This window comes from Monoraphidium neglectum (genome assembly GCF_000611645.1).
Source record: "Monoraphidium neglectum strain SAG 48.87 unplaced genomic scaffold scaffold00343, whole genome shotgun sequence".
NCBI lineage: Eukaryota > Viridiplantae > Chlorophyta > Chlorophyceae > Sphaeropleales > Selenastraceae > Monoraphidium > Monoraphidium neglectum.
The window spans coordinates 7,096-30,867 of NW_014013285.1; the positions used below are offsets into that span (position 1 = coordinate 7,096).

General features: G+C 63.2%; 6 protein-coding genes across 6 annotated transcripts in view; 2 read left to right on the forward strand and 4 right to left on the reverse strand.

The window, feature by feature from the left end:
- The window catches only part of MNEG_2887 (hypothetical protein), a gene marked incomplete at both ends in the record, with an annotated part of 8,548 nt that extends 7,056 nt beyond the window's left edge, over positions 1-1,492 (reverse strand). Inside the window, 2 exons of the mRNA XM_014048631.1 lie at positions 405-1,138; positions 1,468-1,492. Of these exons, the coding sequence (XP_013904085.1) occupies positions 405-1,138; positions 1,468-1,492 (759 nt within the window). The remainder of the gene's footprint in view (positions 1-404; positions 1,139-1,467) is intronic.
- A 973-nt stretch (positions 1,493-2,465) lies between these two features.
- MNEG_2888 (Proteasome assembly chaperone 2) lies at positions 2,466-4,188 on the forward strand (the record flags this gene model as incomplete). Its single annotated transcript, XM_014048632.1, has 4 exons — positions 2,466-2,522; positions 2,647-2,836; positions 3,250-3,356; positions 3,643-4,188. The coding sequence occupies 4 exons, from the start codon at positions 2,466-2,468 to the stop codon at positions 4,186-4,188; spliced, it is 900 nt and encodes a 299-aa protein (XP_013904086.1).
- A 7,482-nt stretch (positions 4,189-11,670) lies between these two features.
- Positions 11,671-12,057, reverse strand: MNEG_2889 (hypothetical protein; the record flags this gene model as incomplete). Its single annotated transcript, XM_014048633.1, has 1 exon — positions 11,671-12,057. The coding sequence occupies one exon, from the start codon at positions 12,055-12,057 to the stop codon at positions 11,671-11,673; it is 387 nt and encodes a 128-aa protein (XP_013904087.1).
- Positions 12,058-14,486: 2,429 nt separating this feature from the next.
- Positions 14,487-14,786, reverse strand: MNEG_2890 (hypothetical protein; the record flags this gene model as incomplete). Its single annotated transcript, XM_014048634.1, has 1 exon — positions 14,487-14,786. The coding sequence occupies one exon, from the start codon at positions 14,784-14,786 to the stop codon at positions 14,487-14,489; it is 300 nt and encodes a 99-aa protein (XP_013904088.1).
- Positions 14,787-18,741: 3,955 nt separating this feature from the next.
- MNEG_2891 (hypothetical protein) lies at positions 18,742-22,186 on the forward strand (the record flags this gene model as incomplete). The annotated part of the gene is made up of 11 exons (XM_014048635.1): positions 18,742-18,829; positions 19,087-19,162; positions 19,748-19,787; positions 20,034-20,132; positions 20,409-20,525; positions 20,832-20,939; positions 21,066-21,165; positions 21,326-21,398; positions 21,665-21,710; positions 21,825-21,917; positions 22,172-22,186. 11 exons carry the CDS (start codon positions 18,742-18,744, stop codon positions 22,184-22,186), a joined length of 855 nt encoding a protein of 284 aa, XP_013904089.1.
- Positions 22,187-22,237: 51 nt separating this feature from the next.
- MNEG_2892 (hypothetical protein) lies at positions 22,238-22,612 on the reverse strand (the record flags this gene model as incomplete). The annotated part of the gene is made up of 1 exon (XM_014048636.1): positions 22,238-22,612. One exon carries the CDS (start codon positions 22,610-22,612, stop codon positions 22,238-22,240), a length of 375 nt encoding a protein of 124 aa, XP_013904090.1.
- Positions 22,613-23,772: the final 1,160 nt, after the last annotated feature.

Genomic DNA, 23,772 nt, shown 5'->3' on the forward strand with positions numbered 1-23,772 from the left:
GCCGCCGCCGGCGTCCCCGCCGCAGCCGGCGGCATGCCCAGCGCGGGGCGCCCGGCCGCAGCCTGCGGCGGCAGCAGCGGGAGCCCCAGCGCCGCCGCCGCCGCCGCCTGCGCGGCGGCCGGCGTCGCGGCGGCGGGCGGCTTCGGCTGCGTGGCCGAGGCGTGGGGGGTGTCGAAGCCAGAGACGGTCGACGAGCATGACAGCGTGTGAAGACCGCCCCCAGAGCTTCCAGTGATAGACGAGGGTGACACCAGCGAAACCCCCGAGATCTGACTGTAGATCGACGTCGCCGCGGAGGGCGACATGGTCAGAGACCCGCCCGCGGCCGCGCCGGCGCCGGCACCTGCACCGATGCCCGCGCCGGGTAGCAGCGAAAGCGGCACGCTGATCGGCGCCCCACATACCGCGGGCGTGGCGGCCGCGAAGAACGGCGACAGCCCCGGCGGCGCGGTCGCCGCAGGCGCGGTCGCCGCCGCGGCGGCGGCGGCCGCGTGGGAGGCCGCGAGAAGCGTCGAAGGGCTCTGCGGCGCGGCGCCAGCGCCGGCGCCGCCGACCAGGTTGCTCGAAGCAGACGCCATCGGCGACGCGGACATTGCCGAGGAGGTCGGCGGCGACGGCGGCATGCCCTGGGACGCGATGATCACCGGCACCTGCTGCAGCGCGGGCATGCCGCTCGCCAGCTGCGCCGCAGTCGCGCCGGTTGGCATCAGCGCTGTCGCGGCCTGCAGCCCCGCAGCCGCGAGCAGCTGCGCGGCGGGCTGCGCCCGCAGGGCGGCGAGGCTGCTGGTCCACTGCTGCTGCTGCTGCTGCTGCTGTTGCTGCTGCTGCTGGACGGATGCGACGGCGGCCGCCTGCTGCTGCAGCGCGGCTGTGACCGCCGCGGCTGTCTGCTGCTGCTGCTGCGCGGCAGCTGTTGCAGCCGAGGGCGTCGGGGGCTGGTCCGCATCGCCGCTCAGTGGCGCGAGCGCGGCCGTGGGCAGCGCGAGCGACGGCGCTGCGAGCGGCGCGGACACCGACAGCAGCGCTGCGGCGGCCGCCGCCGGCCCCAGTGACCTGGGGCCGAGGGAGGACGCGTTGAACGCCGCGGCGAGGCTGTTCACGTAAGCCTGGGCGTTAGCGTTGGCACTGGCGGCTCCGTCTGTGGGTGGGTTGGGGCACCCGTGGGCGTGAGAGGATTTCAGGTCATCGCGGCGGGCGGCGCGGGTGGCGGTTGCGTCGCGGGAGCGAGGGCGGGGCCGGCGTTGGCACCAATCAACATGCGCATGGATGTGGGTTTGGGCTGCCTCTGATACCCCGACTGACGAGATGCGGGGTGGCGCGGAGCCAGTGACGCGCCGCTCCCACGACCAGGAGGGCCGTCCAAAGCCATCCACGGGCATGCAGGACGTGGCCGCAAAGCGAGACGCGATCTACCCACGCAGACACCGATCATATATGTGCAACAGCAAGCCCGCACGGGCGCCTCACCAGGGGCCCCGGGCTCGTGTTCCATGCAGTGACTGGCTCCCCTGGGAAGCGCCGACGAGCCGAAGCTGGGGTGTTAAGTTGTAGGTAAGAGATACGAGACAACTGATTGGAGGGCCGCGAGCGATGCGGCCAGGGTGGAGCTGGTGATCAGTGCGGAGCGTAGTGAGCTCGACGCAGCAAGGAATATGATAGACCGACCCAACAGTGAAGGATTAACCAATCGATGGCTTGCACAACGACAGCATCAGGCACAGTACCCTCGGCGTTGCAAAAGACGGCGACAGCGCCACTGCAGACGAGGGAAGAGTTGAAACTCGTCAGCCGGACCCGATGGACCCCACAGAGCCCTTGAGCTGGCTTAGAGACAGTGGTATATAGAATCAAGTAGATCAGGTTGCTTTATCACAAGTCACAATCCCAACGCGTCGAGCTAAGCTGCGCCCGGTCCGCACGCTTTGCACGCTCTGCTGGTGCGTCGCCGCTTGGGCACATGCGCACTTGCTTGGCTTCTTCGCGGATACGGCACACACCAACAAGATGACATTGAATGCACAAATTTCCTGTGCCCTTGTTTGACAGGCAGCGCTTGCACGACCACATGGCACTCTTCGCGCTGCTCAGCAGCGTCATAGTAATTGGTGTGAATGGAGCTCTCCGACATCAGCCTGCTGAGAGGCGCCGTACTTACGTTATCCCACATACGGACTACAGTACGCACTTTTGACTGGCTCGGCGCGGGGGTCAGCACTTACGCACTGGCGCATTTCCGGGGGGGAGGCAACTCCACGGGAACCGCCCCCACAGTTGTGCCATGTGTGTGCGATGAGATTTTTTTACTAGTGGTGATTCCTCTTTTACTGCGTATCAACAGCTTCTACACACTAGTTTGTCACGCACCGCCACCCGCGATCACCGTACAGATCTGAAGGGCACCACGCTAGTCGCCTGATCGCATTTGCATTGCAGACAGCAGCTAGGACGCCGCAGGCAGTGAACTGATGGAGCTGCACCCTGTCGGCGACGCGCCCGACCTGGACGGCGCATGCATTGTGCTGGTGAGTCTGCGGCCGCTGTACGCGCTGTCGCCGACGCTCTCATGACACGACCGTGTTCATGCACTCGCATCTATCCTTGAACGCCTGATCACGCAAACGCGCATGCTGCTGCCGCCCACCGCAGCCGGCGGTTGCATTTTTCAACGTCGGCGAGCTCGCGGTGGACGCCCTCGCCTCCACGCTGCGCGCTGCGCTCGCCGCGCGGCTCGCGGACGCCAACCTGCTGGCTGTCGTTGGCAACGATGCGTATGACCACATAGAGGGCCGGGGCGTGCTGGCAACGGCGCTCGAGCTGTACTCTGTTGGGGCGCCAGGTGGGCCGCTGTGCAGGCGCCGCACGCGAGCGGCTGCTTTTGCCCGCGGGCGTGCCCCCATTTCGCCGAGAGCGGCGAAAGGGGGGGCTGCGTGCGAGGCACGGGGGTCGACACTTTGCTCTGCAGCCTGCCGCGCCGCCGCTGTGGGAGATGAAGCGCATGCAGGCATGCAGGCATGTGTGTTTGTGGGCATGCATGCATGACTGCGTCTCCTTGAGTGTGCGGGAGATGCGTGCCTGCATGCGTGCACACATGCGAGCTTGGATGCGTGCGTGCGTGCGTGCGCACATGGATGTGCGCAGAGGCAGCAGCGGGAGCTGTGCGGGTTTGAAGAATGGTCATCGCCCCTGCGGGCTTGCATACACGACATCAGAGGCAAATGTCGCTGACGGGAACAACTGGCACGCGCGCAGGCTCCAAGCTGTTTCTTCTGCAGCAGCGCGCGCCCGCGATCCCGGGCCGCCAGGCCGCCTTTTGCTCGGACCTGGCGCGGTGGCTTGCGGCGTCGGGGGCCGGCCAGGTGCGTGCGCAGCGGTGTTGGTGTGCGAAGCTGCTGATGTTTTGGCTGTAGATGCTCAACTGGCAGCCTTGCATTCAAAGCAGCCTGCCTTGAGCATACTTCCCGTACACTGCTTCAAATGCCTATGCCCATTTTGCTGAACTAATCGTGACCCACGCCCTGCATGTGTGACGTGCACGCGGGGGGCGGCACCAGGGCAGCCCTGATAGCAAATGAACGCGCACGTGCCCTTGGTACGCCACGGTGCGCTCTGGACACCACAATCTCACTGCCTGCATTTTTGCAGGTGCTGATCTTGGCAGGGCTCGACGCTCAGTTCCGTCGAGAGAGCCAACTGGAAGGCCCACAGGCCAGGTTTCTGCCAGCTTCCGACTACGCCGCCGCCGCCGCCGCCGCGTCGGCGCCGCGGCCAGCCGACGGCGCGGACCGGCCGCAAGACGGGGAGGCCGAGGCGGCGCGGCGGCGCCTGGAGGGGCTTGCGCTCTCAGAGGCGGAGGCGGCAGCGGCGGCGGCGGCGGCTGACCTGGGTGTGCCGAAGCTCGAGGCTGACGCGCTGTCGCGAGAGCTCGAGCTGCACTCGCTGCTGCCGCCCTGGCCGCTGCTCGGCGCGCTCGCCGCGGCGCGCGTGCCGGCGCTGCTGCTGGGGACGTTTGCGTCAGAGGGCGACAACGTGGCGGACGCGCTCGCCCTTGCGTCTGCTGCGCTGCGGCTGCTGGTGGCGCGCGGCGCGGTCGCGCAAGAGGCAGCAGGGGCTGCAGCTGGCGCAGTGCCGCTGAGGACGCCGGCATCGTGGGCGGGGCTGTATGGGCGGCCGTATAATGAGGTCGCTTGATGCTGGCAGCGGATTTAGTTTGGTTGCCGTTCTTTGTGCACGCTCGTTTGCCAGCCTCCGGCGCAGCCTCCAGGTAGCGCACACATGCGACCACCGCCCGCCGCTGCTCTTGGCCTTCTTGCGTGTGTAGTTGTCAATGAACGCGATACTCTTTGGGCGCTGCGTCTTGATAAAGAGTATGTAACAAGAAACGGAGGGAGTTTTTGTAGATGTTTGTGTGGCCAGGACTAAAGTAGAGATGGGGTGGGGCTTGGCGTGCACGTCCAGGCCAAGCATCAACAATGTGGCAGACACATAGAGGCAATTATTGTCCGCAGTACACACGTATACATAGGTGAGGATGTGTTTGTTGATGGACCATCATCACGATGAAAGCAGCCTCGGTCCCATCGAATTCAAGACTTTGCACTGCAGGTCGCTCAGAAGTACACTGCGCGTTCGTTTTAGTTCATTTGTCACATGTTTTTCTCAAACAAATCGAGTGCGGTAAAGGATAGTCAACAGTGTCTCGCGGGCGCACCTAGCACGCTGTTCTGAGCCGGACGCACAGAGAGGAGCCATGGTGGCAGGATACATGGCTCAGAATGCCACGACCGTGCCCCTGGCAGTTGCCCAGTTGAGGGCAGCGCGGCCCACTGATGCGCTTTTTTTGCTGGGGACCGAGCTTGATCTTGCACGCGCGCAGCAGCTCGTGCGGCAAGTATGAAGATTTATATGGCTCAATTTCCAAGCGTCACGTCCTGCAGGGCGCCGTGGGCCTCGTGCAAGGACATGAAGCGGCAGCAGACCTGGTTCGGCAGGCATACGGGTTGCCAGGAGCTACCTTCGGCCTTTATGAAGCCTTACACCACAAGCCCATGCATCAATGCAGCGCAGAGGAGGTGGCAGTGGCGATCAGGTGCGTTGACCGCGCTTGCGCCTGCACGTGCAGTGGAGCGCTTCAGCTGCGGGTACCCGATCTGAGGCCCTGCATTGGTGCACGCATGCGCTCCAGGGCCGATCCTGGCCTGTGCCCTCGCGCCGACGGTGAAATGCCCCCGCGCGCCAACATCGCAGCAGCGCACACGCCAAATGGGAGCAGCAAGTGCCGGCAGAGGAGCTGCGCGCCAACGGCGCAGCGGCGCATGAGGGCGGCGAGCCGACGCCAGCGCCCATGGCAGGCACGCATGCAGGGGCTGGCGACAGCGCGTTGGTTGAAGACGAGGAGAATGAGGCGGGCATCGAGGCTGTGGTGGCGGCCCTGATGATGTCAGGTGTGTTCACATACAGCTGCGTGATTGCAGTGATCCTCAGAGACACCATTGCTGCGCCCGCGAAACAGCCATGAACTAGCAATCACACTGCCCATCTGCATCGATCGAGACCTCTCAGAGCCTAATGACAGAGATTTTTTTGCAGCGCATCCACCCACAGACACACCTGCTCCTTCTCTCTTCAATATAGGGGCCCTGGATGACGCGGTGGGTCACGCGCCTGTCACGCTTCCAGGCGTCGGCAACACCGGCACCGCGAGCGCCTCCCCCCAGTGGGCGCCAACACCAGCTGCCCAGCAGCCTTGCATCCCTTTCACCAGCCACGCGTGCGGGTCAGGTCCAGCCGCTGCACCCTGCGCCTCTGCGGCCGCACGCCCCAGCGGCTTGAGGTGATGGTGGTTTGAGGGGGGGGACGGGGGGGGGCAGGTCAAACGCCATTCCATGCCGCCCTCAGGGTAAAATCTTGCCAAAAAACACCACTCACTGCTGACGCCCTCATCAAAAATATAACTCTCGCCAATCGCCAAATGCCAGGGCGGACTCAAATGGCACGCAGTACGCTGGCTGGGGACGTCTGCCAAGAGGTGATGAGCGAGGGGCAGCCCGTCACGCCCGTCATCCCCAGTGCGCGACACTTCCCCCGGTTGTTCGTCGACCACCCCTGGTGAGGCCAAAGGCACAGCCAGCAGGGCTGCCGTGCGCGAGCCGTCCGCAGTCAAGCACAGGGCCAGATCCGCCGGCTCGCGCGTCACGTCACGGGACCCTCACGCCTGGCGCCCGCGTGCACGCGTTTTTCGCGAGCTGCCATATCCCGCCACCCGCTTGAAAACGCCAAGCACCTCCTCCCCCTTTCAAAATTGCTGCGCAGCGTTGCGACAAAGGTGTGGGGGATCGGCGGCTTGGCTCCAGAGGGTTATCCCAAAAACGCGCTGCCCTTCTGCAGGGCTGCCGCGCTTGCCGCGCTCGACCAGCCCTTCGGTCACCGCTGTCGCGGCGTTGCGGAGCTGTGTGGTTGGCCCCAAGCAGCACGCTCCAGGGACCTCCTGGCCGACAAGGTGTGCCTGGGGCTGAGGCAGAGCAGTCCGGTGCCCGGAGAGGGCACCCACGGCTGAAGTGTGAGATGCACGCACGCGGCTGCGATGGCCCTGCCAGCCGCGCCCGCCCTGCATGGACTCAGAACTACCTCTGATAGCCGGCTGGCCTGCAGCTGACCCTGTATCTTCCGTGTTCTAGCTGAGTGCTATTTGCCGCCGCCTCTCACCCCTGCAGGAGTTGGCCTTCCAGCCGATTGCTGCGGCCGCCTCCTGGGCCTCTCCCTTGGGGATGCCGGACCCTTCTTGGAGGGATCGACGGGCTATGATCACCCCAAGCATCGTCAATGGGCACCCCGCCGAGCATTGTATCCCTCCGGACCCCCCAAGGCGCTGTACTCCCGACGTGAGGCGGGAATCGGGAGGTTTGGGACGTGCTCAGTTGTGCGGGCACGCAAGGCTTGCCACATGATCGTGCGCCAGAAGGATGGACATGGCAGATGCGGATGCAGCCACTGGTGGCTTTGTCCCACTCACATCAGCCCAGTCTGCGCAGCGTCCGAGAGGCCGCCTGGCTACAACCGACCAGGTCATCCGCAGCAACCGTCAGCCCATCATTGCGATATCCACAATTCAGCGCGCATCCCGCCCGATCAGCTTCCCAACGTCCATCTCTGCCCATTTGCTTCCTTCACCGCGCCCCCGCACGCATCGACCTTCTTTGCATTCCACGCCCTTGAAGATTCTGGAGCATGAGTTGGAGGCCCCTGATACTAAGGAGACCTCTGCTGTGGGCAGCCAGGATGACTGCAGCAGGCCTAGCTCGCCCACCAATGGCATGCTCAAGAACGGCGAGGTGTGATTCTCGCTTGCTTGCGCTTCACAAGCAAGCAAGCAAGCACAACATTTGTGATGGGCAAGGGCCGGGCGCGGACCGTGCAGGATCAAGTATGTAGAGCGGGGCCCCGTGGTGATGTCAACTGACAGCAGCCAGGGGCTGGCAGGCGGCCTGTTCCTGCTTGCAGGTAAACATGCTTGACACCCCCCCCCTTCAGTGCGCCTATGCATGCCTCTTCTCGCCACAATCCATGGGGGCAGGCCGAGCGGCAAGCTCACTTGCCCAAGCGACTGCACCCACCAACTCCAACCCCTGCCGGCCTACACACACACACACACACACACACACACACACACACGCACGCACGCACGCACGCATGCGCACGCACGCACACACACACACACACACACACACACACACACACACACACACATGATTTCTTTGATAGGTGCGCCCGGCCAGCCCCACACGCCCCACCCCTCTAGAGATCAGCTCCGCTGAGCAAATCGCCAGCGTCGAGCTTGCTGCCGACATCCCTACCAGCCAGGTGCGTGGTTTCGTGGGACGGGGCAGGTGCGGATCCTGTGGGGGGCTGTACATGAGCGCGCCTGGCCGTCCAGTGCGAGCCCCCAGAATATTCCCAAGGGCAGCCCTTTTTGCCGCGCCACCACCGCCTGGTCGCACGCGCCGCGGCGCGGGGCGCTCGCCAATCGGCTGGCATCCATTGCAATGGGTGACGCGCCAATGTCACCCGGCGAAGCCAAAACGCAAACGGCCCGGTCGCATCATCCCGTGCCACCGCCAAACACCGCAGGTGGTGGTCGCGGGTGACGCCGCCGCCGGCGCGGGGGTGACGGTGCTCAGCGCGGCTTGCAGCGACGACAACGCCGCGGCCGCCGACGAGGGGAGCGTTGAGGTGGGCGCGTGCTCGTGCTGCACCTGTGTTGCGGCTTCGACAGAGAGCGAAGGGCGGATTCTAGTGTATTTGTGCTGTTGACGGTGTGCGTGATTGCTAGGTAGTACACACTGCCTGACCTCGTTCCTGTTTGTCATCCTGTTTGATGTCAGTTGACGAGGGGGGAGTGGGAGGAGCACGGCTGGTATGAGGAGTGCTTATCCTACCAGCACGAATCATAATTGAGATGCATGCCCCCAAACTGACCATGACGTGTGCTGCCGGTGCCGTCATCCTTCCACGCCCCCAGGCCATACCCGCGGCCGGAGCTGCGCTGCATGTTGAGGCATCCAGGACGGGGGCTGGCACCGCCGACAGTACCGGCTGCCACGGAGTCTTCGCGGAGCCTGCAAGTGAGGGGTGGCTGGGGGGTCAGTCAGGCTGGCCTTTGTTGTGGGGTGCAGTCATGAGATGAGCTCACGCGTCCGCACGGTTGAACATGGACTGGGGCGGACAGCGCGTGTGCGGTCTGGAGGCATACATGCGAGTCAGGTTCCTGGCCACATTGCAGGATAGGCCAACGCTGTAAGGCACCAATACTCAAATTCCCCCACCTCACCCAACCTCTCCTCCACCCACCCGTCCACACACGCGATACCACCATAGCCTCCGGCAAGCAGCAGGCGGCCGCTGCGGGCGCGTGCCGATACAGCGCTCCAAGAGGCCGGGCTTCAAGGAGTACCAGCGGGAGAAGATGGCGCAGTACAAGCAGCAGCAGCAGCAGCAGCTGCAGCAGCTGCAGCAGCAGCAGCAGCAGCAGCAGCAGCAGCAGCAGCGGCAGCAGCAGCAGCAGCGGCAGCAGCAGCAATTCCAGCACTCGGTGCGGGCATCCGACTGTCGGGCCCCCGCCGAGCAGGGGCAGCGGGTTTGCGGGGTGCCGCAGAGGCCGCAGCATTACCCTACCGCTTACGGCCCCGACCGCAGCCAGCCGCAGCCCAACAGGCCCCAGCAGAGGCCGCAGCGGCAGCACCACCAGTGGCCCGTCGGACTAGGCCGCGGTTTCGCGGCGGCGGCGCTCGCGGCGGTCCTGCCACCAGGGACCGGCCGAGCCCGAGGGCGGCTGCCCGGTGGGCTCGAGGCAGCGCCGCCGATGATGGCGTCGCGCGGCGGCGTGTGGCCGGCCTGCGAGGCTGGCCTTGCAGATGCAGCGTTTTCTGGCCCTTCAGAGATGATGTGAAGCTTCGGGGCTCTCTCGCCTGCAAATATCCGTGCACGACGGCACCCGCGCAGCCGAAAGCTCGCTGTATTCAGTCATCCTCCTCAGTTTGGCGTTTCGGTACTCGTCAGCAGCACCCTCCCCACCTCGAGCCTGCCGCCCAGCTGCAAAATGCTCACAGCAGCTTTGTTGACCGGCTGCAAACGCCGTGCTCACAGTCCATCGCATCGCGCGTCCACACCGCCGCCCGCGTGGTACACACACCACCACACAATGTCCTGAGGTGCACCTTGTGTTGTCCGCGGGCCAGTGATGAACAACAGCAACTGTGGTGAAGGCGCCGGAAGGCTCCTGTGGTTCCCAATTCTTTTTGCTGGGGCCCCGCCCTGGATTGGCCGTGCTGAGCAAAGCGCAACAACTTTCATCAACACATCACAAAAGAAAACCACGGGAGGAACATGCACCATGCCTTCCCGTGCATTGGACTTTGTCCTGTCTGTCGTCGCAGTACAGAGTTGGCGGTTGCTGGCTCTGCCATTGCCCATGTATCGGGCGCATGCAGTGCGACGCGCGCACGGCATGGTAGGCGCCATCCCAATCCCTCTGCATTCCTTGCTGGACCGGCAGAGTAATCAAACACCCAACTGCCGGTGACTGATGAGGCTCTTCACTGGTCTGTGGTGCCAGTGGAGCTTGTAGGGCGGTGGCCGCGGGCCCACAGGCTGATGTTCCACAACTGAATGCACATCAGTAGCAGATTGGGGGCAAACAGGGGACCCTCCCGCGGTTCGCAGCACGCGAATGTGGATCAGCGGCAAACAGGGAGCCAGCCTCGCGTCACCACGCCACGGCTTGTGGGTGCTTGTGGTGGGGGGAGCACAACATCCTGTATTTGCATTGCGGCGCTTTGAGGGTCTGGGCGGCACAAGCGCCGGCGGCCGCGGCCACCAAGCCGCTACCCGCAGAGGCAGTCGCTGCTGCGGGGGAAGGGGCCGATGCGAGTGCGACGGCTGTGGCCGCGTGTGCTGCATGTGGGCGGCCGGCCTGGCCGGGCCCTGCAAGGTGGCAGGGTGCTCAGGTGCTCCGGCTGGGCGGGCGTCAGACGAAGATGTTTACACAGCAACCGGCGGCAACGGGGGCCACAAGGAAGAGAGCTCGCACGACTGGCGACGCGCAACGGCTGCCCCTGCGGGGGTTGCGCGGGCGAGGAGACTGGTGGACCAACCGGCGACGAAGTTTGGTGATGACTGATCAGGCTTCATTTGCTGGATACTCTTGGGATTTGGACAGAATCATGTTTGTCCTGCCGTGAGCATTGGCTGCGATCACATCTTGTGATTGCACCCACACCATGAGTCATTGCTGCCAAGGCGGGGGGTCATTTTTGATTACGGTAGCTGGATTGCACTGCTCCCATTGGTAAAAACAGCTAACAGGGCTGCCGGTGACAAAGCAAGAGTGCTGCTTTGGAAGCGCCACCAACCCAGCCGTGAAATTCGGATGTAGGCAACTGCGCATCAACACCGCCTGGCACGCCCCGTCAGGCTGGTCCTACAGTAAGGCCCTTCCAGACCACATCCTCCCCAATCCTTTCCAGGGCTGCGTGGAAACGCACTTGGGGGCAAAATGAACAACCGCGCCTGGCTGTTGACTAAATGTATTTGCATTGCCCTGCTGACCAGCCGGCAAACACGCTGTCGCGCCCAGCCAGCGCCCCTGGGCATCGGGCGCCCGGACTGGTCACGGCTGTCACGGCGCTTTGACCACCGACCACCAGCCGCCTGGTACCACATACATGCTCGCAGGCCCATAGATGCGCAACCTCCCCCTGCTCTGCTTTTGCCTGTCGACCTGAATGCATCTGCACATGAAAGGGGTTCGAAATGATTACAACTGCACTCGTGCACCACAAGTAGGGTCGACTGAATGAGGGGTGCAGGGGTGACGAAGGTCACCGGATTCCAGCCACCGGCAGGATTTGGACCGGCAGGATTTGAAAATGGTGAGGTTGCCGCCGTGATAACTCACACCAGCTAGCCTGCAGGTGGTCGCCCCAGCACACTGAAACGATCCCCACACCGCCTCCGAATGATCGGCCTGACCAGCCACAAACCTCACTGCTGCCGCTCCTCGCGCCCAGCTCCTGTGCTGCGCGCGTGCTGCGGCGTGTCGCTGGACAAGTGGCCGCTGCAGACGCTACAGTTGGCACTTCTCTGCCACTTCCTGCCTCCTGACCAGCTGATGCGGACTCACGTGAAGATGCCCAGGTGGACCAGCAGCCTGCGGCGCCGCTGCGACACAGTGCCCTGTGAGTACAGGCCGTAGTGGGCCAACAGGGTGTCCAAAGTGTCCTCTGCGGCCTCCCGCACGTCAGAAAGCAGGAGGGGGGCCTGCTGCGGCGCTTGCCCGCTGCTGTTGCGGAGCCACATGACCTCCTGGTCAATGTTGATGTGGAAGTTCCAGAGCCGCGAGAACGAGTTGTGGTCCGCTGCCTCGACCTGCTGCTGCAGCTGCCCCAGCTGCTGCTGCACCTGCCCCAGCTGCTGCTGCAGCTGCTGCTGCGCCTGCTGCACTTGCACCAGCGCCTCAGGCTGCCAATTTGGCAGCTTCTGGGCCTCGCCGGCTAGCGCTTCCATAGACTGCGATAAATTCTGAAACTGCCTCACCAAGTTGGCGAAATGCGGATCCTCCATCCTGCCTGAGGACACACGAGTGAGGAGATACAGGGATTGTGTGCCGACGTGCGGAGTGCCGGAGTGCCCTCAGCAATCAATGCACGGCGTCCAAGCAAAACACACGGTCGTCCACATAACCATCAGCAACCAGCAGGGTCGCGTGCATGTCAAACGCAAGGTTGGTGAGGGATGTACATGGGGCAAACAACAGCCCCAGTCCTGGGGAATGATATGTCCGCAGGGCAGATGATGCACAACGGATGCTCAGGGGCCCAAGAGGATTGGAGTGTTCCCCAACCTCAACCACGTGTCACACGCATGCAGGCGGACTGAATACCTCTCGACCCCATGATCGCGTGCATGCAGGCACTGTCATTCTGTGGGCTCCCATGTCTAAAAACTTCAAGTCAGCTGACGCAAAGCACGGCCCACCTGTGCCGATCACTTGGCTGGGACGCGCCGCGTTAAGAAGCCTGTCACGGGCGGCCACGAGCCGCGCGCGGGATGGCGGCAGCGTGATGAGGGAGGGCGCGCTGACCTCGGCAGGGTTCAAAGGGAGAGCGTGACTTGCGCACCAGCCACCAGCCTACAAGCTGGTGACTGACTCGAGTATTGCCATTCGCGCCCCTACGGTAGCGCGCCGCACTCCTCCGCCTGCGCCTGCGCCTGCGCCTGCGCCTGCAGCTGCAACTGCGCCTGCACTGGGCCGCGACACGCAAAGCGCGTTGGTGGCGGCGAGCCGGCCTCACACCCGGGCCGGGTTATCCCTAAGCAAACCGTAATGATGAATTCACGCACCTGAGGTCGCACTGGGTCGTGATCGTGGGGACCACCTTGCAACCTTGGTTTGCGCGGATCTACAGTAGAGACGCGACAAACGGTATGTGCGTACCATCCCCGGATTGACGATGCAATATACGGATGTTTCAGCGATTTAAGGTGCTGCCTTTCCGAAATCGGGCGCTGCAGACTGCTGCGCTGCCGCAAAGGGGCTGCCTACAGTACAATCCAGATAGACAAGCTGTTATGCCTAGTGCACGATGTTACTCTAGCTCCGAGGCTGCCTGTCGAGGACGGCGCGGAGCACGCGTGCGAGGACGTTGCTAAGGCGAGCGCTGGCCCGACAGTCGGAAGGCGCCCTCGCGGCAGTGTGCCTGTGTGTACACATCTGCGCAGCTAGTGTCCTCGGGTCGTGTAGCACCGAAAAAAAAGCCTTTTGGGTCCGATGGCGGCTCCGCTGCATTTGATGCCGGTGTGGAGGTGCCATACAACACACATGCGACGCATGTATTTTGGTGTGTGTTGGGCCTGCCGCGGAGGATTCGATAGCTCTCACAACGTCTGGCGGCGAAACTGGAAGCCCGTGGATTGCCGTGAATTGGGAGGGACAGTCAGGTCCCCTACGCTCCGTTGTGCACGCCTCTGCGCAGGCAATGACTAACATCGCCTCACCTGCTGACCCAGCGCTGGCGCATCGGAATCACACGATCGTCCCGAGGGAGGGGCGCTGCCTCTTGCAGGCAGTCTGTCAACCAGGCTGCTGGCTCCATTGCAATGACCTGTGCGGCCTGGCACACCCTGTCATGCTGGCCCAAGGGCGATACAATGCCATCCTTTTCACATCCTTTCCAATTCTGGAGAACGCACACACAGGGGGGGAGAAGAATCATCTTGTTTCGCGGTTGACTTGATGTGTTTGCAACACCCTGCTGTTGCTGGCAACTAATGTGCTGGATCAATTAGTCCCACCCTTCTTGTCGCGTATGGTAGCAGGTCCATAGTTGCACACCGCACCCTCCCCCTGTGCTCCTCCTGCCAAAATCGGCGGATCTACATCAACTGCTGCTGAAAATGTTACAACTGTTCTTGTGCAGCACAAGCAGGGTCAATTGAAGGGTTGGAGTGAAGTCAACCAACCGATTCATTCTGGACGCGGGCAGGGTTTGAAAAATCCATAGACGCAAGGCTTGCCGCCGTTATGATTCATACCCACTAGCCTGAAACAGAAGTGGTGGTCACCCCAGCACCCTGAGACTATCCCTACACCGCTTGCAAATGACCGGCCCGACGGGCCCGTCCAGCCAAAAACCTCATCACCGCTCCGTGCGCCCAGAGCGTGCACGGCGCGCGTGCTGCGACGTGCTGCTGGACGAGTGGCCGCCGCAGTCGCAGCCGTTGACACTTCCCTGCCACTGCCGCCCTCGTCCGACTCAGTCGTCGTCAAAGATGCCCAGATGGGCCAGCAGCCGTCCGATCCGCTCCGGTTCAGTGCCCTGTGTGGGCAGGCCGTAGTGGGCCAGAATGATGTCCACGGTGGCCTCGGGGGTTTTGTACACGTCACAGAGCTCCAGGGGGGCTTGCTGCGGCGCTTGCCCGTCGCTGTTGCGAAGCTACGTGACATAGTCGTCACCACGAAGTAAGCGGGTGTTCATGAGCCGCGCGAGCGAGTTGTGGTCCACTGCCTCTATGTGCCGCTGCAGCTGCTGCGTCTGTTGCTGCTGCATCTGCTGCATCTGCTGCATTTGCTGCTGCTGCAGCTGTTGCTGCGCCACCTGCACTTGCGCCAGCGCCTCGCTCTGCGCCGCAGGCTCCCAGTTTGGCAGATTGTGCGCCTCAGCGGCCAGCCCTTCCGCTGCCTGCGCCATGTTCTGGATATGCTGCGCTAAGTTGGCAAAGTTGGGGCCATCCATCCTTCGTGAGAGCACATGAGCAAATGCCAGAGGGTGTGTCTGTCGTCGTCGTGTGGGGTGTCTGCGGCAAGCAAACGCATGTGTGTTTGGTACACACGGACATCTGCACAGCCAGTGATTAGGCGTTCGGATGTCGGACCCAGGGCGGGTGGCGCACATGGAACCAATAACGCCCCCCCCCTGGGAACTGATACACATGTGGCCAAGGCAATTATGCACATCGGGTGCTCAGGTGGCCATGAGGATGTGTCCCCCAACCTATACCATGCTTGATATCATACCTTCGAAAGGCGGACTGACCCCCCCCCCTTTTCACGTGCCTGCACCGTCACTCTGTGGGCTCCCATGTCTGAAACTGCACCTTGGCAGACAAAATGTTGCCCACCTGTGCCGGTTACTTGGCTGGGACGCGCTGCGTCAACAAGGCTGCCCCTCAATGTAGCAATCCTGATCCAAGGCCACAAGCTGCGAGCGGGATATGGCGGCAGCGTGAGGGATGGCATGCTGGGTTCAGGGGGAACGCGTGACTTGCGCACCAGCCACCAGGGTGCAAGCTGTTGGCTGACTTGATGAGAAAATTGCCGTGCGCGCCGCTAGCGCGTCGCGCCTGCACCTGCACCTGCACCACCACCTGAGCCTGCAGTGCACTGGCCCAAAACACGCAAATCGCAAGGGCGGCTGCGAGCCAGCCTCACAATAACGACGCCCTGATGCCATTGCTGTGATAACAATCAACCCACCTGAGGTCGCGCTGGGGCGTGATCGTGTTGCAGTCTTGGATTACGCGAACCTAGACACGAGACATACCATACCGTAACAACATCACGGCACCACATACCAGAATTTACGAATATTTGAGCCATGTTGAGTGCTGCAGTACGAAATCGGCACTGCGGACCGCAGCCCTGCCGCAAGGGCGCAACTGCCTACACAATGGAGACATACAAGCTGTTATTGATTTGAATTTGTTGCATGATACATGCGTGGCATTGACGCTGCCTGTTGAGGACAACACGGAGCGCCCAAGGCGCGCCCACTGGCCCAAGAGTTCACAACGCGCCTTTGTGGCAGTGCGCACGTGTGTATACAGGTGTGCAGCTAGTGGTTCTGGGGCCATACAGAGCCCTCAAAATACGCTGCGGACTCAAATGGTGGCTTCGCTGCATTCGATACCATTGGACGTGCCACACAGCACAGCGCGGCGCATTGCTTAGCCGTGATGCGACGCTGCGGGGGAGTTGCACGCTCTTCAACTGCCCAGCGACAAAATCGCAAGCCCATGGAGTGCCACGATGTGGGTGGGACACACTCATCGCCTGTGTGCAATGACGTACGCCTCCGCCCAGGCGACAACCACGTCTCATCGCGCAATCATCACTACTCATGCCAGCCTCAGGCAGTCAGAATTTTAAAGCCGCCCCGTCAGGAGCCGCCCCGTGCCTTACAATGCCAAGCAGCAGCCGGGGCCCGGCCTCCGGGCGCACCAAGGGCCCGCAGGCCGCAGGCCAGGTGGAGAGAAGCTGGGTGAGGGGGTGGGCAAGGACGAAGCTGGTGGGTGGAGCAGCAGGGACTGGGCACAGGTAGGAGCAGCTGCCCGAAGGGCCAAAGTTTCTGACCGCGTGGCGGCGGAATCACACAGGTTTTGCTTGAAGGAGATTTGTTAAGAGGTGGTGCCAAGGGCGATGTACCACAATATTGCTGGACATGTGCATCGTTGTAACCCCCGTGCAGTTTACTGCGGCACCACCACCGCTTGACGTCGTTTCCAGCTATGTGCCTGCCCTGCCACCCCACCACCCCCCACTGGCCGTCTCGAGCGGTGAGCCCATGCAGCAGCATCCAGTTCAGCAGCGCAGCGCTGCAGACTGGCGGGCTGGGGCTGGGTGGCGGTGCGGGCGCCTGCAAGGGGGGAGGCTGCCAAGGCGCTCTGATGGCCGCTGTTTGCGCGCAGCGGCGTGGTGGTGCACGGCCGGTGCTCATGCTGCTGCTGCGGCTTTTGCTTCCCTCAACTGGATCAGGAAATGGCGGCGCATGCTTGCCTGCACTGTGCACAACATGATCAGCAGCTGGCTCTTTTTGTGACAAGGCCCGCGGTGCCTCAGGGATGATGCAAGCCACCCACAATGCCCGCGCAGCGCAGCGCTTTGCAGGTTGATGGCTGTCACTCCAAGGTCCCGTCGGTCATTCCCGCCTGCATTGGGCAGGCGCACGTGGCGGCGAGCAGTCCCCTCTCCCAGCGCCCAGCGCGGCGGGTACCTGCCACCACTTGGTGGGCGGCACCCTCCGAGCCGCTCCCTGACGTTGCCATTGGCAGCCGGGCGCACGCACTGAGCGAGGAGATAGGACGATGAGTATGCAAGGGAGGATTTCCTGGCCGAGCGGCAGCTGCAACAGCAAAAAGCAGCAACAACAGCCGCGGCGGCATCAGCAGCGGCGGCGGACCGCGGGCAGGCCTCACAGCTGGCATGGGCAGCGGGGCGCGCTACTGTAGCAGCCTTTGTGCCCATGGCTCTCACACTTGGCAGCGGCGATTGGTCAGCGCAGGGGCCGCCTCGAGTAGCTGCGCGGCGCCGGGCGGCGGCGGCAAGGACGAGGCGCAGCCGGCATGGGCGTCCTGTTTCAGCCCACCCTTCAGTCTGTTTTGTTGGTTGGTCACCAGCCAGGCCTAGCCATGACCCGCCCTTTTTCTGCCTGCCTGATTACACTTTGAATCCACAAGGTAAACTGGGTTCGCCGCATCACCCTCGCACGCGCACATCCTGAAACTCCCCACCCTGTTTCTTTGCCGCTGAGAATGCAGTTGTGGCGGCAACAGTTGTGCCGGCAATGCAGGAGCTGTCCTGCCTGCAGGGTGTGACGCGCTGCGGCTGGGGCAGCCTCTCATCATCACGCCTTCCTGTTTTGCCCTCATCCGCATCGGTGGCGGCCTTGTGCGCAGCAGTAGTCACCCCAGCTGGCAGCATTTGCGAAAGCGTGCGTGTGCGGCAAGCAGACATGAGCGCTGTCGATGGGGCATGCATACGAGGGACCACTGGTAAAACCCATCAGAAAATGCAGACATACAGTGCATCACATCTCGGAAAATGATACTGCAGCTTGTACATGTGATGATTCACTCCATGCAGCCGCCACCTCGACACATGCGCCACGCAGCTTCTGCACCAAATAGCTTGATGCCACTTGCCCCAGGATCCAATGCACGTATGTTCTAAGTTCACAAGATCTCTTGTACCGTACGCATGTTCATTCAGAGTACTTATCGAGTCAACTCGCTTTCGGGGAGTTGCACCCACCACGCTGCGATCGCGAAAAGCCGAACCTGGCATCGATGGCAATGGATGTGGCTCTGGATGTCATGCAAGTGGCTCTTGCAGGCAGCCAGGTATGAGGCAGCACGATGGGGGTCGGAGTCGAGCTGTTTTAGGGTGCAAGTGGCTTGAGCGCTGTGTGAGGGCTGTCGCGCGTGCTTTAGATTGGAACGGCACTCAAACATTCACTATTGGTCCCCTGCAGGCCGTCCTAGGGATGTTGTGGGGCCGGAAAGTGGCAGCTAGAGCTCTTCGCGGCTGCTACTATGTGGCAGGAGCGGGATTGGGTGTATCAGAGGCTCTCTGTAACACTGCAAGGCAGCAGTGCAGCGCACAGGCGCTGACAGCAGCGGCCAGGTGCGATAGACCCAACACGCAGTGGCCGCTGCTTGCGCCGCGTTCAGGTGTTGGAGCCGCGCGCCACCCCCAGAGGCCCTTGTTTGCTGCTTGCACGCAGTCCAAGGCTGCTGCCTGCCTGAACGACTGCTCTATCACCCCCATGCGCTCCTCAACATCGCAGGTGCACGGCGAGAGCTGTCTCGACGCCACATGGTGGAATAAGCAGCTGCCCGGGCGGCGCCAGCGCGTGTCAAGGCGCCACACTGGCACCTCCGCAGGCACTCCTTTTGGATGCAGCGGCCTGTCCAATGCAGAACCATGATGTGCAGGAGGAGCAGCAGCGGGATGACACTGGTGCGGGCGAGGCGGCTGGCTGGTCTTCTGAGGCCTTCAATGGTGGGTCCGATCAAATCACGTGTCACCTCAAACGTGGTTTTCTGTCTGCCCATGCCCTGCATTGGCTCACGTATGTGAAGAGACCAGATAGCGCTTGACTGTGCTGGGATTATGGGCGCTCCCTCGGATGCCAGCTGATCGCACGCCCCCACGCTTGCACGCTGGCGACGCACTTTGTGTCGCGCATGCTGCCCAGCACGCGGCCCGGCCCTGCTGATTATACCCTGCCTGACTGACTTCCCATAACCCGTACGCAGGCGGCCTGGGTAGCACCAAGGGCACACCTATGCAGCTGGGCAAGACCTACAGCTATGGCTCTGTCAGCAGCCCCCGGTACGTGCATGCGACCCTCAACATCTGCAGCCCCGCGGCGCGCGCGCGCGCGCCTCATCAGCGATCGCTGTGTTGCACTCGCCAACCCTGGGCCCACCGATTACATCGCGCCGGCTCATGCGCTTACATTTCCTGAGGTTGTTTATTTGAGAGGCTGCCGGCCATCCCGCCACCTGTCCCCTCCTCTTGTCCCTCACAGGTGCCAAGCCTTTTACGGCTGCCTCGATGGCCAGGCTTGCTGCAGCTTCGGCCACCCACAAACCTCGACACCTCTTCTTGTCGAGGCGCGCGCAGCGTTTCAGGCGCCGCCTCTGAGAGCTCACTGCTTTGGCATATCGCTGCTGTCCAGTGGGCACCCCCCCCCCCAATTCTTCAGCCTGACCCCTTGCCGTGCACCTCCTGACCAGCCTCGCCGCGACCAGCGCCTCTGGGTGGCATTGCCGCGTGACATTGGCCCCTGCCTCCTCACAACCTGCCATTGCAACACCCTGTCTTGCCGCACACACCTCAAGCACAGCGGCTGACCGTGCTTGGGCCGCTGGGCGGGGGCGGCTACCATGAGCTGTGGGGCTGCTGCACCCCCAGCCTGGCATCCCATTCAAGCCAAATCACACCCACTGACGAGGTGGGCGGCTAGCTCAGCGCGTGTGCATGCCTAGAGGGTGACGGCCTTGCTGATGGTGCGCCCCGATACAGGATGGGCTTTGGTGGTGCCAGCGGGCTTGTTGTCGTGCTCAGTGAAGGCTGCTTGCGTGTGGCTCGCGTGGCACGGCCCAGCCCTTGCTGTCTTACAGCGACACTCTCAGGGGCCGACCGCTGTTGGCCGCGCCGCGACGCGGCCGCAACCGCCCCACCCACCTCCGCTCCCCAGGCTGTCATCGTGTCAATGGGCCTAGAGTGGGCCCTCGAGCAGGAGACCGCCAAGGGGCTGGAGCAGGGGCTAAACAATGAGTCAGACACCACCTGCCTGGTAAGAGGGCCGTCGCCGCCTAGCGGCTCGTCCCACGCCAGCCATGCTGAAACGCGTTCAGTGAGCGCCGCGCCCCCGCAGTTGCAAAAATGTTGAGGTTTTCAGCGCTCCGCCAAGCTGCTGCAGCACGCCTGCCTGGCAACTCCTTGAAAGTGCTCACCCTCGCCTTGACCTCTCTAGAACGCTGTAACAATTGCAAATACTAATCCTGATGCTCATCATCACCCTGATCCTCACAAAATCCTTCCCGCTCCTCTTTGAATGTACAACCAACAGGTGTTCAACGGGGTGCAGATGGACGCCGTCCACTCCAACCCCCTTTACAATGATGATGGCTCCCCGAGCCGCCCCAGCTCGCCCACCAAGGGCATGCCGCCGGACGATGAAGAGCAAGTGAGTGGGCCGTCCCAGGGTGCTTGCATGCGCTGCTTGCGCCCGTGCAGTCCGAAAGATGGGATGAGAGGGGACAGGCACGCGAGCAGAAGCCGCATTTGGACCCGTTTGATGGCCCCTGACTTCTGGCTCGGGAACACACAACTCCCTGGGGTGGCAGCGCTGCGGCGAGTGCGCCTGGGGCGCGGCGTGACAAACCTTTGTGATGAACGTGGAGCGCTGAGCGCTCAGCGATCAGGCCGGCTTGTGAAGCGCACTCAAAACGGTCCCCCCCCCGTGCACTGCGACTGGCTGCGGTGAGCGCAGGATTCGTCGGAGGACACCAAGAACAACAGCGCCCTCAGCATTAGCTCCGCCGCTCACACGGGCGTCGAGCTTGGCGGGGACGTCTCAACACGCGCGGCCCGCCGCCGGGTAGGCCGGGGCCTGCTGACTCAATTTCAGGGGTTGCTGGTTGCAGGGGGGTTGTTGTGCAGCGTGCGTGATTGCCATCTGGGTTCTCACGCCTGCCCTGCACCAACCCCTTGGGCACACCCTCAGGACACCGCGGCGGGCGCTCGGCTCACGGCGCCGCAGGCCGAGCCCCGGCTGCCAGAGATCACCGCCGCCGCGCCCAGCCCCGTCATACAGCAAGAGGAAGGTGAGGAGCCGCTATCTGGTGGCGCGCTTGGCGCCAACTCTTTCAATGCACTTCTGCACCTCCGTTCAACCCACTGCATACCTCTGCAGATCGTGCTTGATTATTGCAAGCGACACTGCGTATGCGTCCGCACCTGCTTGGCCCGCTCCCCCACATGCAGGCAGCGCGCACGGCGGCATGGAGGGCCGGCTGCCCCCTCGCGTCGAGGCCAGGTTCGCCGCAGAGGGCGCCAGGTGCGCGTGGCGTGGCTTGTCGCGATCGCCGGCCCCAACCAAGCCCCATGCCGCAGGGGCAGCGGCATGGGGAGTAGCTGGTGGAGCACGTCGCACGGGAAGCTGCTGCGCACGACGGAAGTGCACTTGCCCACGCCGCCGCATTTTCGCCGACGCTAGCTGGTCCATTCCGCCCCATCTGATGGGTGGGAGTCCCACCCTTATCATATTCTCAGATGCCCCCTCGCGCCCACATCGCAAATTCTGCTGCCAACCGATATTGCCAGGTACCGGCTGCAAGTCATCCCCCAGGACAAACAAGAGCCACACCTGGTGCGACGACGCACGCCTTGATGTCTGGTTCACCATGTGCCAAGCTGAGCGGCATGTGATGCATCCATTCCAACTCGCTGACTGTGCTACGCCTGCCCTCCTGTCGCCCCGCAGGCGCCGGTCTCTTGCGCCGGGCCCACCGTCTGGGCAACTAGCTCCGCCACGCAAGAGGGCGTTGAGCTCGAGTATGGCGCGATCAAGCGCAAGGTGGGCTTGATCATGCATGCAGCATCGGTCGCGGCATACGCTGCCGGCCGCGTGCCGCCCCCGCTGGCTGCGGGGCGCTGTGCAGGTTTTTGTGGCGGCCGGTGGTGGGACACAGGGGTGTGGGGCGGCGAAAAGGTGCACCGTCCGCCGGTGCCTGTCGACTGCGCAAGTCAAGTGGAGGGTTCCTCGAGTCTAGGGCGCCCAGAGGCTGATTTCCATTCTGGTCAACCCTAAACCCTAGTGAACCTCTGCAGCTGCTGGTGTCCTGACGCCATCCACCCAATTGCTGATCCATGGTGCGCTGCCGGCTCCCCTCACCTTCATCGCAGCCCCGCGTGGCGGCAAAAGACACACGCGCCCCCAACCAGCAGCTGCCCTGGGGGGTGCACCCGAGGGTGCAGCGGGACAAGCAGCTTCGGCAGCCGCATCAGGCGGTGAGCCACCAGCAGCAGTGGCAGCAGCACAGCCATGGCCGGCAGCACCAGCACCAGCAGCAGCTGCACGAGCACCAGCACCAGCAGCAGCGGCAGCGGCACCAGTACCACCACCAGCAGGAGCAGCAGCAGCCGCAGCAGCAGCAGCAGCAGCAGCAGCAGCAGCAGCAGCAGCAGCAGCAGCAGCGGCAGCAGCAGCAGCAGCAGCAGCAGAGACAGCTGAGGCAGCACCAGCAGCACCAGCAGCAGCCAATCAGGCATGGGGGTCGCCAGCCCCTCCCCCACCAGCTGCACGCCCAGCACGCGCGGCCGCCGCACTCGCAGCAGCCGACCCAGCAGGGCCAGCGGCAGAGTCGGGGCGTCACTGGCTGCAGCGCCCACCCCCACGCGGAGGTGTCGCCGCACCTGTGTGCAGAGCCTATATAGCAGCAGCGCCGGGCGGTGCCAACGGCGCAGCAGGGGGCCAGCCAGCGGCGGCAGGGCGCGGCCTCGCAGCTGGGCGAGCGGCATCACCGCGCCGTGCAGGGCGGCGGCGGCGGCGGCCGCCGGGCGCCGTTCTACTAGCAGCCGCGGCAGGCGGGCAGCTGGGGCGGCGCACCATGCGTGCGCCTTGCGCTGCAAAGCGCCAGGCAGGCACACACGCACGGGTGGCCCACATCGATGCTGGCATCTTGCCTCCCTCTTTCCATGAGCATTACGCGACTGTATATGTGTCACTCAACGGGTCCCCTGACCTCTGCTGTTAGATTCTGGGTGGCATTCAGCGCTCGTGCGCGGATCTGTACTCATTTGAGCAGCTTCCTCCCATATTTGAACGCTGCTGTGGACAGCTACAAGCGCGCAGCAGGGAGCCTGGTGTGCCACTGGGAGGGACTCATGCATGCTTTGGAGGCAAACCCTCAATTCCTGCAGGGTTTATAGCGGCCTGTGATCCGCGCTCATGCGCTTAGCTCGGCACGGCGTGCGGCCGACTTTCGTTTTGAACGTTTGACCCCTGACTGGCACAGCCGACGTACTCGCCAGCACCCCTTGCTGGCCTGGGGTGGCTTCTTTCCAAGCACGCCCTGAAAAAATGCGCTGCAAGAGCGCACGGGCTGCTGGACTGCCTGACTGGACTTTTTTCCTGTCAGAAGAGCTGCTCTAGCGCGGCGCTGTGGTTGGATGTGGCTGGAATTTGCCCTGCTGCACAGGCCGGCACGTAGAGTCCTAGCAAGCCAAGTACTCGGATAGCTGCCTATGCAGCAAAGTAACAGACGGTCTCTCATGCACATCAACCGTCATATCACGCCTGTGGTTTTAAGTCACAGGCAAGGTTGGACACTTTTGAGTCCGCACCACCCGCAGCAGCAGTCTGTTGACGCGAGCAGCGCTATACAAAGCTTACGCACACTCACGCTGTGGCACCCTGCCGCACGACAAGC